Source organism: Rhea americana, unplaced genomic scaffold, assembly GCF_003343005.1.
Source record: "Rhea americana isolate MKP2758 unplaced genomic scaffold, rheAme1 scaffold_218, whole genome shotgun sequence".
NCBI lineage: Eukaryota > Metazoa > Chordata > Aves > Rheiformes > Rheidae > Rhea > Rhea americana.
The window spans coordinates 1111843-1124248 of NW_028186321.1; the positions used below are offsets into that span (position 1 = coordinate 1111843).

General features: G+C 38.5%; 1 protein-coding gene across 2 annotated transcripts in view; it reads right to left on the reverse strand.

Annotated features, from left to right (window-relative positions):
• PLPP4 (phospholipid phosphatase 4) overlaps window positions 1–12400 on the reverse strand; it is a 73117-nt gene extending 60717 nt beyond the window's left edge. For both annotated transcript variants that reach the window (XM_085305274.1, XM_085305273.1), the window contains exon 1: window positions 12314–12400. In XM_085305274.1, the coding sequence (XP_085161400.1) occupies window positions 12314–12369 (56 nt within the window). In that variant the 5' untranslated portion in view covers window positions 12370–12400. The remainder of the gene's footprint in view (window positions 1–12313) is intronic.
• Between the last annotated feature and the right edge of the window lie 6 nt (window positions 12401–12406).

The window sequence follows — 12406 nt, forward strand, 5'->3', positions numbered from 1 at the left end:
AGAAATGAGAGGATCTGGTGCCTCTTTTTATTTGCAGTAAGCCTCTGTTTAGAGGTAAGTATTTATGAAGACTGAGGGTGTACTGGCAGAAAGAAATGCTACAAGATGCTTGCTTCATTCAGTCCTGATCCAGAGCCCAATATGGCTCTGGGAGCAGCACAAGCTGATAGCATTTTTAGATTTCTGTATTTTCTGAGAAGATATAAACAAAGGCTTCATACCACCTACTGAAAACACTTGCAGTTCTAATCTCAGTGTATGCAGCCTTCCCCAAACATAGTTTTGGGAGTATATTTTTTATGTAGGAAGCAGCCAGAAGTCATGGGAATTAAATCCTGGGACTGCTGGGGGAGGGAGAAGAGTGGTGGGGATGCAGAGAAGAGAGAATTTAGAATTCAAGCTGGAGTAATGGTGCAAAAACATATGGACACTAAGCAGTGCCTAACTCTCATGGAGCCTTTTACATTTTGTATTCCCTTGTTTAATCTTTCATTGTCTACATGAGCACAGGCATTTCTAGACAGCATTCTCCTTGCAGCATGGACCAGGACTTCCTCCATTCTCAGAAAACACTAAGATTGTGAAAGCTGATGCAACTAGCATAATATATCATAGAAAAAGAGCTGCTAAAATAATGTAGGAGAGGTATTATATGCTGGAGCTTAACTCGTAGATTAGGATAGATGCTGCTAAGATTAGAAAACTTCTCCAGCAGTGGCCATAGCCTTGCCAACAGGTAATCTATTCCTGCTCCTGAAAAACTGTCTTTAATACCTATACTTCCAACAAAACATTAATATGCAATCCTAATATTCTCATAGCTATCCTGAATGAAGAAGCAATGCAAGAGCATTTCTAGAAAACTAAGAATTTTTCTTCAGTGAGGCACGTGAAAGCTTTGCTTCATAAAAAGTTCAGCAAGTTGGTCCTGCCCACAAATAAAGGAAACCAATGAAAGCATAAATTATGAAGTAAATGAAGTGAATTGCAAGAGGATGGAGAAGGATGGAGAAGCTACTTGTCCTTTTATCAATTAGGGAAAAATAGGGAGACGGAAATGTAAGAGAGATCAGAGAAACATTGGAACAGATTGCCCACAGAGGTTGTGGAGATATTCAAAACCCGCCTGGATGTGATCCTGTCTAACATGTTCTAAGTCCCTGCTTGAGCAGGGAGGTTGGACTAGATGATCTCCAGAAGTCCCTTCCAACCTCAACCATTCTGCAATTCTGTAAGTGATGGCATCTGGGCCAACTAGTGCTTCTGAAAGATTGTCTAGCCACTGGACCCTTCCCTAATGTGGTATCTAGAGCTATATTTATACAGTTTTCATCAGTTGTGCCAAGGACAAAATTTTAAGTCTGCTGCAGCAAAAGGCTTGAGCTATATGTGTCCCTATTGCCTGCAAGGACAAAATGGGTAAAAACGAGACTCAACCCACACAACACTTATACTCACATTCTCCCTTCCTGACTTGGTCCAGATTCAAGAAACAATATGAATCAATGAGGAGACAACAGGTGGAGAGTCTGGGCTAAGTTAAAAGCTCAAGTCCCGAACATGACAATACACATTCACAACAGGACTCCTGCTGCTTATGAGATAATGACCTAAGTGTCCTCAGAATACCTAACGTGGTATAAGGAACCAGCAGTCCTTTCACAAAACTGGGGAAAAAAAACAACAGCCTAATGTTTAAAAATTTCCCATCAAATTCCTTAGTCCCTATATTATCTGTCAACTGCTTTCTCAGGGCCAAGTATATAAATCTTCTCTGGGAAAGTGATTTCTTTTCTGTTACATTATTTTGGTATTATGAGACCTAAAAGGAAATGGCAAGAATTATCTAAACAGTCATGAATAGTTGTTTTTGTGCACCAAAAAAGAATTCAAGAGCTTCCAAACTGGAAATGTTTCTTATTAATGAGCTAAGCAGGTGGAATGCAAGTAGCTCCTGAATATTGCTAAGTATCATTATTGCCAGTATGAAAATTGACTGAACCTATAAAACTTCAACTCAGTGGGGGGAAAAAAATGCTTGTCCAGGAATTAAACTACTTAACTACAACCTATTCATGATAATTTCTTCCTTACAGAAGTGGAATACTTGGAAACAAGCAATATGAAAAGAAGAAGCAGGGAGTTGTTGGTCATGCTGCATTGCAGCTTTGAACAAAAGAGCAGAAGACAGTGTGGCTAGAGCAAAACAGGATATAAAAATATACTGCAAAATCAGTACAATTGTTATATCTTGGCTGTTATATTTTCAAAACTTTTTGACCTAGTACTGAAAGTGATCTTTACATCTTTTGCTTCCTGCTTAGCAGAATGTGTAATAAGTAGTTCTGAAACAAAAGCATCCTTATTCCGGTGTTTAGCTGCTCCTGAGGTGAAAAAGCAGTTCAGTTCTCGTGATTGCTGCTCACATGGAGCAACGGTGTTAGTAGTTAAAGTGGGCCAGAGCTGCTGCTTATTATGTCCATGTACAGTACCGAAGGTGATGCAGTGTATCTGTGCTACTTTAATAGAAACAATCAATAATGGTAGCCTTACACTAATACAGATACTAACAAAGTGAAAACTACTGGCTGCTGGCTTTTTGTTGCCTTACCTCTCATTTTAATTAATAAAAGTATGATTTATGCGATTGTTGCCTCTACATTCTATTTTTATTAAATATACCTTCCAAGCTATTTAACAAAAGCCATCTTAATAGGGGGAGATGGGAAGGGGAGGAAGTACAAAGAAAGGAAACTCAGAGTAATACAAATGCTGACACAGCCATAGAAAGTTTCAAAGCAGGTAATTGTACATTATTTCCAACAAGTGGAAAATAGAATTCCTGTTATAGGCTTAAATCACTTAAGTGTATGAATAATGAATCAAAACACACTGCAGATAGCAAAATTTTGCTTTTGAGGCTTATTAATTATTTCTTCAATTTCCACAAATTTCTATCTGAGGCTTATTTATTATATCTCAAACTGTTTTCACCCAAACTACTCTCAGAAATTCCTTGGACATTTCTTCTAACTTCACAGTAACTTGCTAAAACCGAGTAGACTAAAAGCTTCTGTTCATCATTTCTGTGCACCATACCATCTATAGGTTTGCACCTGAAAGGAGAAACATGCAAAGATGCTGAGTTTCTCTTACTGACCAAAGCTTTTCCTCTGTTCTTTATCCTTCAGTCCCTCAGTTTCTCTCTGAAAGTCCCTTCATAGCTCACGGTGACCACAACACTTCTCTCTTGTCCCTCTTATGATAGCTCTTTAAGATCTTGCTTGAGCAAGGTTTAAATATTTGGAGGTGACTGCTTAGCCCTAGCAGCTAATTCAGGAGCAGTCTCTGAAGTACATTAATAGATTTCTTCCATGACAAGGGATCTCCTCTCCATTCAGCCACTGCCCTACCCCTTCATCTCTTCAAAAGCTCCTTATCAAAAACCTTCCATTTCTACAGAAGTTCTTTCACGTTCTTCCTTATTCATCCAGCTTTTCCTCAGAGCTGGACTTTTATTAATATAAACACAGCTTGGTATTTGTTGTCAGGCTATTTTTAGTCTACAGTACATTCAATATGGATGCTCAGCATTTGTATCACATTCACTATGCACTACTATTTGCCTTAAATATATCATGACTGGAGAGAGATATGACCGTTTAAAAATGTTTTAAAATGACCTGTATGGCAGTGAAGCCTTCCCCTCCCCTCTTTTATCATGTCTCAGAAAGCTTGAGTCATATCAAGAGGTACAAGCAGAAGAAAAGTGAGGATGTAAAATTATCAGATTAAAAAAAAAAAGCAAATGAGAACATTCATTTTTGGTCAATCAGAAAAYTGACCAACCTGAAATATTCTATTTGGCTATTAAGCCCTTTTTAAATAAAAAAAACACTTAAAAGTGAAATTTCAAATAAATCATTTCAGTAATAAAAGACTTTGGGGAAAATTATTCATAAAATGTAACAAGAAATCACAAAGAATTTTATTCTAGTTCTTCCTCCCTCATTGCATTATGCAATGAATTTATTTTTTTCTGGGGGAAAAAATATCTATGTTCACAAACAAGTTCAAATATATTAAAATCACTCAGTCCCAAAACACTGGTATGAGTAATTACACATTCCAAAGACAAGCTTTAGAATCACAGAATCACCACAGAATCACCACAGAATCACCACAGAATCACCACAGAATCACCACAGAATCACCACGGTTGGAAGTGACCTCTGGAGATCATCTAGTCCAACCTCCCCACTCAGCAGGGTCACCTAGAGTGTGTTAGACAGGGTTGCATCCAGGCRGGCCTTGAAGATCTCCAGAGAAGGAGACTCTGTGATTAAAAAAATTTTATATATGTAAAAATAAAAATCATGGGAAGAATGAGCATCACTTTTACCATTCTGCGGTAATCACCAACATTTTGTAATAATCAAAGTCCGACAGCAAGAGTTACACTCCTACAAGTATCTTGGACAGTAGATGAATGGAATTATTAGTACGTGTCTCAGCGGGCAGCGAGAGCATAGTTAGGCTATTAGACATATTCTCCCCTTAGTGAAAATTAGCAGCTAATGTAAATATAACAACTGTTATCGAAAACAACAGAGGAGAATGTCRTTTGTTATGGAAAGCTTCATAACACTTGGCACAGTCTCACAAGCGTCTTTCAAAAACGAGGTACTTCTGACCTGACAGTTACACCTGCACTGTAAATTCTAAGGACAGTGGCAAAACTCCTTCACTCAAAATACCAAATCACAAAATACTGAATCACAAGATTGCTGAGTGAAAAGTTTCACCTAATCTAGGATTTCATTTTCCCCACAATCTCCTCAATGCAGAATATTTAGAAGATGATATCTGATGTGGCAATGCTCTCCAGCCAAAAGAGCTTATGACCAGGTGCTCGGTCTTTGACCCTGCCAAAGCKTTCTCCAAATAAGTTTATACGAGTAAACGCTGTTGTCTTTTCTGCCCAAAAATATGAACTTATTCTTCTACAAGAAATTTTGCTGTAATGTGTTCCATCTTTTCTCGCACGCTGGGACAGATTCTCAAGCAGCAGAAACATCATCCCACTAAGGCTGGTTCATGTCAGCTTACAAGGCCACCTAGTCTACCTCCTTGCTGCAAGGCAGATTCCACTTTTAATACTCCCAAAATACATTAGTATAACCTGTTTTTAAAAACTTCCAGAGGTGGAGATCCTACATCTGCCTCAGGCAATCTATTCCAATGCTCAAATAACCTTACCATTAGGTTGAATTTCCTCACATTCAGCTAAAATTTCCCCCGCTACAGTTAAAAATCATTGCTTCTTGTACAGGCGCAAAGGACATTAAGAATAGTTTACCCCCTTTATCCTTCTTTATGGTAGTCATTCACAGATGTGTGAATGTCTCCTCAGATTTCTAGATTAAAATAACTCTATTTCCATCTTTTCTCAGAAATCCTGTTTTTTATACCCCTCCTACCATCCTTCCCAATACTCCTCAATTCTTTCCAATTCACCTGCGTAAATAATCTTAATCTGCCACTTATGAAACCAGCAGTTTCTCTACCCTGTTACTCTACTAGATTTTAATAGAGCAATTCACACTTACTCCATTTTCCCCATATGCAATTTTCTTTTAATTAAAGCTCAGTGATATTTAACACAGAGACTTCTAGCCACTTGGATAGCAAGAAGCTAACAGTGTTTTGTAAAGCAGAGAAATAATCAAATACAATATATAATGACTATAAAGTCTGGTTTACAACTAAGAAACACTCCTAAGGTAGTTTTCCATAGAATCATCTAGATCAGTCACAATTTCTTGCATAACAATGATTAGTGGTCTAACAATCACAAATTTACTAGGCAGAGATAAAAATAGGAATGGAAAGTACCTTAAAAACCTGACCAATTATGAAAAGCTATTTCACCTCCTACAAAAGACCTGATGACAACTTTTTGTATTCTATGAAGACAAACTAATTGGATCTCCTGTGAAGCAGTTATTCCAATTCAGAACCCACTGAAGCTTTCCTTAATCATTCAAGTAGTAAATCTCTGATGTTCATTAGTGGATCACAACCAATACTCTAAGAAGAGATGCACGCATTGATTTTAGCTTTGTCTCTGTCCACTGATCCTTGCTAGCATAGATGCTGCCCTCAGACTTCCCCTGTTCCATATTAGTACTGTGTCCACTATAGAAAAAATTTGAAACACTAATTCTGCCAAATATTTCTGAGTACTCACTTTTCAAAGTCTTCAACAGATTGGGAGATTATAAAGATTTAGGATTATTGAGCTAGGTGTTGGGCACAAGTGCATTCTCAGCAACAAGACTGTACTTTTTATGAAGAACCTTGCAGTAAGAAATACAGTTGTACCACAGGCTGACTGTGCTTTGATCAAAATATAAAACTCTTTATTTTTTTCCTTACAGTAACTAGGTCAGTTCTGTGCAAAAAGTCTTCAATCAGGGCTGAGAAAAAAATAAATCCACAGTGCCAAAGTTAATAAGTAAATAAGATCCAATGATCACAGAGTGATCATTTATTCCTCACAAAGATGGAGCGCAGATGCTTTGGTATTTGCAAAAATATCCCCTTTAGCTTTATCCCACATTCAGCTGGGAGTTCAGCTTTGGATATCAACTGTAAATCCTACCCTATTAACAGGATAATTAGAATCCATGCTATTAAATCCTTTTCTATCTGGAATTCAGGGAAGACAAATGAAATGAAACTTAGTTCCACAATCTGAAACTATTGATACAATAGACTACAAAAAAAGGCTATCTTCTGCATGTAGAAAAGTATTTGGGGGGGCTGGGGAAAAAAAGCCTTTTCCTGAATAACTTTAAAAAATAATAATAATAAATAAAAGTCAGTAAAATTCTACCCTAGTTTTAATAAATAAAATATGAAAGCAATGAAAACAGAAGCTTCAGCTCCATGGAACTGTAAGTACTTTACTGAGTGTCTCTACTACCTTGATGATATTTCATAGATATTAAGACAGGCACACAGTCATTTTATTGTGTACTTCATATTACACTAGGTATAATGTGTATTTATGGCCTTTTGTTTTTACAGTAACCTCTCAAGGAGAGGGAACTGAACAAAGTTAACATTCGTGTTACTTTGTGATATATCAGCTGCAATCAGCAAGTTCCAGCAGCTCTATGGCATCCTAAGTCTTTCATCACTTCAAAGGTGTAAAAGACTCTGACAGCCCTGGAACAAGTCTATGGCTTGCCTCTGGAGCTCAATATGCAACCTCTGATATATGCTTTCAGCTCCCAAGCAGCAGAAAGGCAAGAAAGTCTTTYGTGTAGCAAGTTATTTCCAGAACTGTGCATTAACCCCACTCAGTGAACTAGACTTGAAACAGGGCTGCTAAGCTAAATCTCTTCCTCACTTAAGAGCTGATCTTGTTTACAGTGAGTGCAGTACCTATTTTTAAAAGGGTTAGTAATCAACTACTTTGATGTTCCCACTACTTATCATTACTTTTTTTGTGAAACARACATTGAAAACTCCAACCAAGTTCAATTTTCAGTGGACCAGACTATTGTCTACATACCCTAGTACAAAGCATTTACCATTTGAATGAACAATAGCTGGGAAAAATAATTATTACCCTCCATTACCTAACTCTTGTACACAAGAAATTACAGTACAGAAAAATCAAGTCTAAGGCATTTAAGACCAAAGCCAAATATCTGGTTCCAGAACAAAGTCAGGCACAGTTACAGGATTCTCAGGTTTAGAAAATAAAGACAGAAAACCACAAAGAATTTCAGGTGCCCAGATAAAACACCACATACACACACATATATATGCCTGCAAATAAACATTTACCCCCAATAGAAGATATTAATGAGACCGTGCTGTAGGGAAGATACCCAATTACCCTGAATGACATTTATATTTTAATCACATCACACTCACTGATGAGCTCGAGGTTTGATGAAGCAATCCTTAAAAGACTGTCTTTTTAATCAATTAGACAGCTCCACAAACATCAGGGATATGTTGTTGACACTAAAAGTCATCTTACTACACCACAATGCACACCAATTCTTCCGTCTTCCTACTAAGACAATGTTGTGATCTTCTAAAACGTCTGAAACAGCTGAGAATTTTCTTTGCAGGACATATCTAAAGCAGAACATCATGTATTTTACTAACAAACTAGGGCATTTCTACTGGCAATTACAGGTACACACAGAGCTGCCACTCAATGCATCTCTTGTTTTAGGACAGAGGAAGGATTTTAAGGACATCACCATTCCCGTGTAAAATATCAGAGCTGCTCAGAAGTCTTTCTACAGTTGCCTTAACCTAATAAAAACAATTCAGTCAAAATAATTTTGGATGTATCAAGCATTCCATAATCGACAAATGCCGCTAGTCACATGGAACAGATGAACAACTGATTACATTTAACATCAATCAGGCATCATAAAATGCTACAARTCATGGGAATAACCGTACAATGAAGGGAATAGATATGCAAGATCATAGTCCAATCATTCTTCAAATTTTTATTATTTTTTTTAAAAGTACACATTCACAATTGTTACATTAAACGATAAACCCTTTCTACTTTTGAAACCTTACATGAAATGTCTCGCTTTTAAAAAATTCACTTCCGTATGCACAGATACTTTATTAAAAAGTATCTAACAAACTAAACAAAAAGATGAAATGAGAATTGATTTTTAGTTAAATTGAGGTTTAACTGTAGAGATATTTGACACTAATGTTTTATGATACACAAAACGTCTTCACTTAAAGCATATAACAGGTCAAATTGTACAGTTAGAGCTATCTGCCTAGTAAGTAGCATACCACCTGTGCTCATTACGATCAAAATGTCTAAGACTGAACATTTTGAAAATGTAGATGATTTTGTTAATCTAAAGCAACTGGGAAAAACACGGAACAAAAATATCGCTATTCTCTCTATAGTCTACAACTCATGGTTCTAGGGCTGTTTTGCTAAAGGTACTCAAAGAAAAACTATTTACCATGTCAGTAAAGTGGACATCAAGCATGTTTTTCACTACAACCATTTTTTAATTAGTGCTTCTCAATTTCACACAGCTGTAGGTCTTCAAACAAATCTCCCCTAATCTTTCCTTCAATAGCAGTAAATCCTGAGGCCTAAAATAACCTTCTGTACTTTTGATCTTTGTAAATGTGCAAAAGCTCGAGCTGCTTACTTTAAATACATAAACCTATCTTTAACTGCTAACTGAACACTTAGCAATTGCTATAAACAAAGAATCTCCTTATTGTTATTTAAAGTCTGTTCAAGTATTATTCATCCAAGCCAATACAGGACCATCAAAAACATCATAATTTGTAGTAGTCTATATTTGCATGATAAAGGAGAACTTAAAAAAAAGTATAGCTTTTGCCTTCAGTGGAATGATTAAAGTTCACAGTTATGGCCACAGGGGAAAGAAGAAARTTGCCAGAGAGAAGGTGGTTGTTGCTGTAGAATACCTGGCAATACAGCCAATTTCAATAATCAAAGTACACTGTCACACTATCATTTTTATGAAATGACATTTATCACCACAACATAAAAAACTACAACCTAGAATATGAATCTTTCCCTTTTGCATCTTAAGATACAAAATACATATATTACTCTGAGTTAYATTAATCAGTAGAAGGAAGCTAAAAAGACATCTGGGAGGCACAGATGGTTCATCTGACTGGCAATGAGCTACGGAACCATTCCCTTCAAGGTCAGACTTCTAATATTGTAAACGTTGGTAGTGACCCAAAGTCATCTTTGCAGAATTCTTTGCAGAATTAAGTAATGTCCATCAGTCCAGTTCCTAGTGGACAAATATCTATGCCACAGTTGTCATCTCAAAAAAGGAGATTTCAGACCTAGCCTCAGATGTGTTAATGGTGTGCCTTTCCAAGGGGGTGGGGAACTACACTGCCTTTTCATTCCTAGAAATACCTTCTGCAGCAGAGTTTATATTGCTGCTGCCTGGATTCTGATTCTAGGGCTTCCCAATTTACCAGTAATCATTCACTCTTCAAAAGACACAATCATCTCACAACTCCTTAAAAATGGATGGTCTTGCTGTCTGCAGAACCCCAGAAAGCACAACTAATATGTAAACCGCTATAGCATAAAGAGGTTTCAAAAGATGAATAAGTACCTCTTAGGAAAATTGGAGGAAAATACTGAATATTATTTCAGAAGCAAAAAAATACTTTGGTGTGAGGTTATTGAAATATAAAAGTAATTATTTTGGTCTACCCAGAGATTATTTGTTTGCAATGATTGCAAGAATATAAAGTACAGGTCTTCAAGAAACTAAATACCTACCTGCATATGAATTAAGAATGACACATATTTGGTACCTTTAGATATCACAACCTCTACATTGTCAATGAATGCTTTAAATGACCTACTATAATGTTGGAGTTATTTTCCAGAATTCCAAGAAGGCAGGTCCTGAGCTACATTAAAATGTGAAAATTATTTGCTTAGTCATTTGCCATTTGGCATTATTGTGACTCTACTGAAAGCATTTCCTTTAGCCACCCAGGCCTTTCAGTTAATTTCAGAACTGCTGCATAAAAAAAAAAAAAAAAAAAAAAAAAAAAAAAAAAAAAAAAAACACTCCCCCAAAAAAACACAGAATCTTTTAGAGAGGAAATGGGAGATCCATTTCTAGAAATTACTACTTATCTACTTATAATTGGGCATGATTTTTTATCCTGTGGAAAAGAAGCTATATTAAAAGATCTCTTATTGATGGTACAGGGAATGAATTACACCAGCAATCACAGTGGAAGACAAGGTTTTGATGTAACACTACATTCTGAAGTCAACCTATTTTTCCATTTATTCTAGAAAAGAGTGCTGTTAAAAGGAACAGGACTACTTTCAAAATAAGGTGCAACTTGGTAGAAAGGTATCAAAGGTATCTTACAAGTTTTTGAACATATGAAAGTCTATCGTAAAATGAAGAGTATGACACTTTCATCAAACACGTTGCATTTTTCATAAAAGATATGCACTAATATTCAAGAGAAATGAGCTCTGAGGAAATATTCAAGTATCAGGAAATTCAGCAAATAATTCATTAGCCATGAGAGATTCGGAGAGAAATCAAATCAAAGCGTACCAACACAACTGCCTGTAACTCAGTAGCATGACTTAATAGATATCCTAGACTATTATTGTGGGCACCTGTAACAAACACAATCCATTGCTAAGCAGGCAAACAAGTAAACAGTGACAGCAATCTATATTTGATCAAAGAATATAATCCAGTCTCTATAACACTTTAGAGATGAATATTCTCAATCTTTGTGATCCCTCTAAATATTAAGAAACTGAAACGCAAACTTATGTAGGGCAGAGCTTTTCTTTGTTCAAATTCATAGAGAATGAGAACTGACAAAAAAAAAACAAAAAACAAAAAACAACAACAACAAAAAACGGATGCAGCCCTGAAAGGGAAGGGGGAAGCCTCCCTGAAGTATATAGAGCAAATTAATGTGCAACTGCTTCCTGGTAAAGAAGCAAAAAGAGTGTGCCTGCGGTGAAGGCTGTACTTCTTTCAGCATCTAAAGAAATCAGATTTTCATCGCTTTTCGTCCTACATACCAATGTGAGGATATGCCTTCCGAGGCCAGCTACAACACGCTGTATTTTATATTCAGCCTGCTGCCCTTCCCCAGCGGCCAGCACGGCGCTGAGGCTCTGCCACGGCGCGCCCGCCCCGGAGCGCCCCCGCGCTCGCAGCAGGTCCTGCGCGCTGCAAGCCAGCTACAGTTGCATTTACAGCCTTGGTAGCTCAGACCTCGCACTAAAATCAATAATCGTCCAAAAGGGAAGGGGGGGGGGGAGCAGCTAGATATTTTGCACATTTCTCTCACGAACAGCAGTTTCTCTGACAGCTCTCGGCGGTCCTCGGCGAACCCCCAGCGTCCCGGGACGGAGAGGGCTCCCCGCGCTCCCGCAGCGACCCGAGACCCGGGGAGTGGAAGGGGAAGAAAAAAAAAAGCGGGGAGGGAACAGCCAGGGCAAGGACGGGCCACCTCTCTCGCGCCACGGCGCCCCCCGGCCCGGGGCTGTCGCCCCGCGGGAGCCCCCTCCCTGCGCCGCCGCCGCCCCCCCGCATCCCCGGGGGCCGCCGGAGGGGAAGCGGGGCCGACCGCGGCGGCGGCGGGCGGCGAAGGGAAGTTGAGGCAGTCTCGGAGGCGGCCGGCGGCGCTGCCCCGGCGGCGCTGCCCCCTCGCCCCCGCGCGCTCCCGGCGCCGCACTCACACGAAGACCCCGAAGAGCAGCACCCGTATGCCGATCTCGATCGCCAGCTCCCGCATGGTGCGTCCCGGCGGGCTCCGGCAGCGCCGCGGCGCC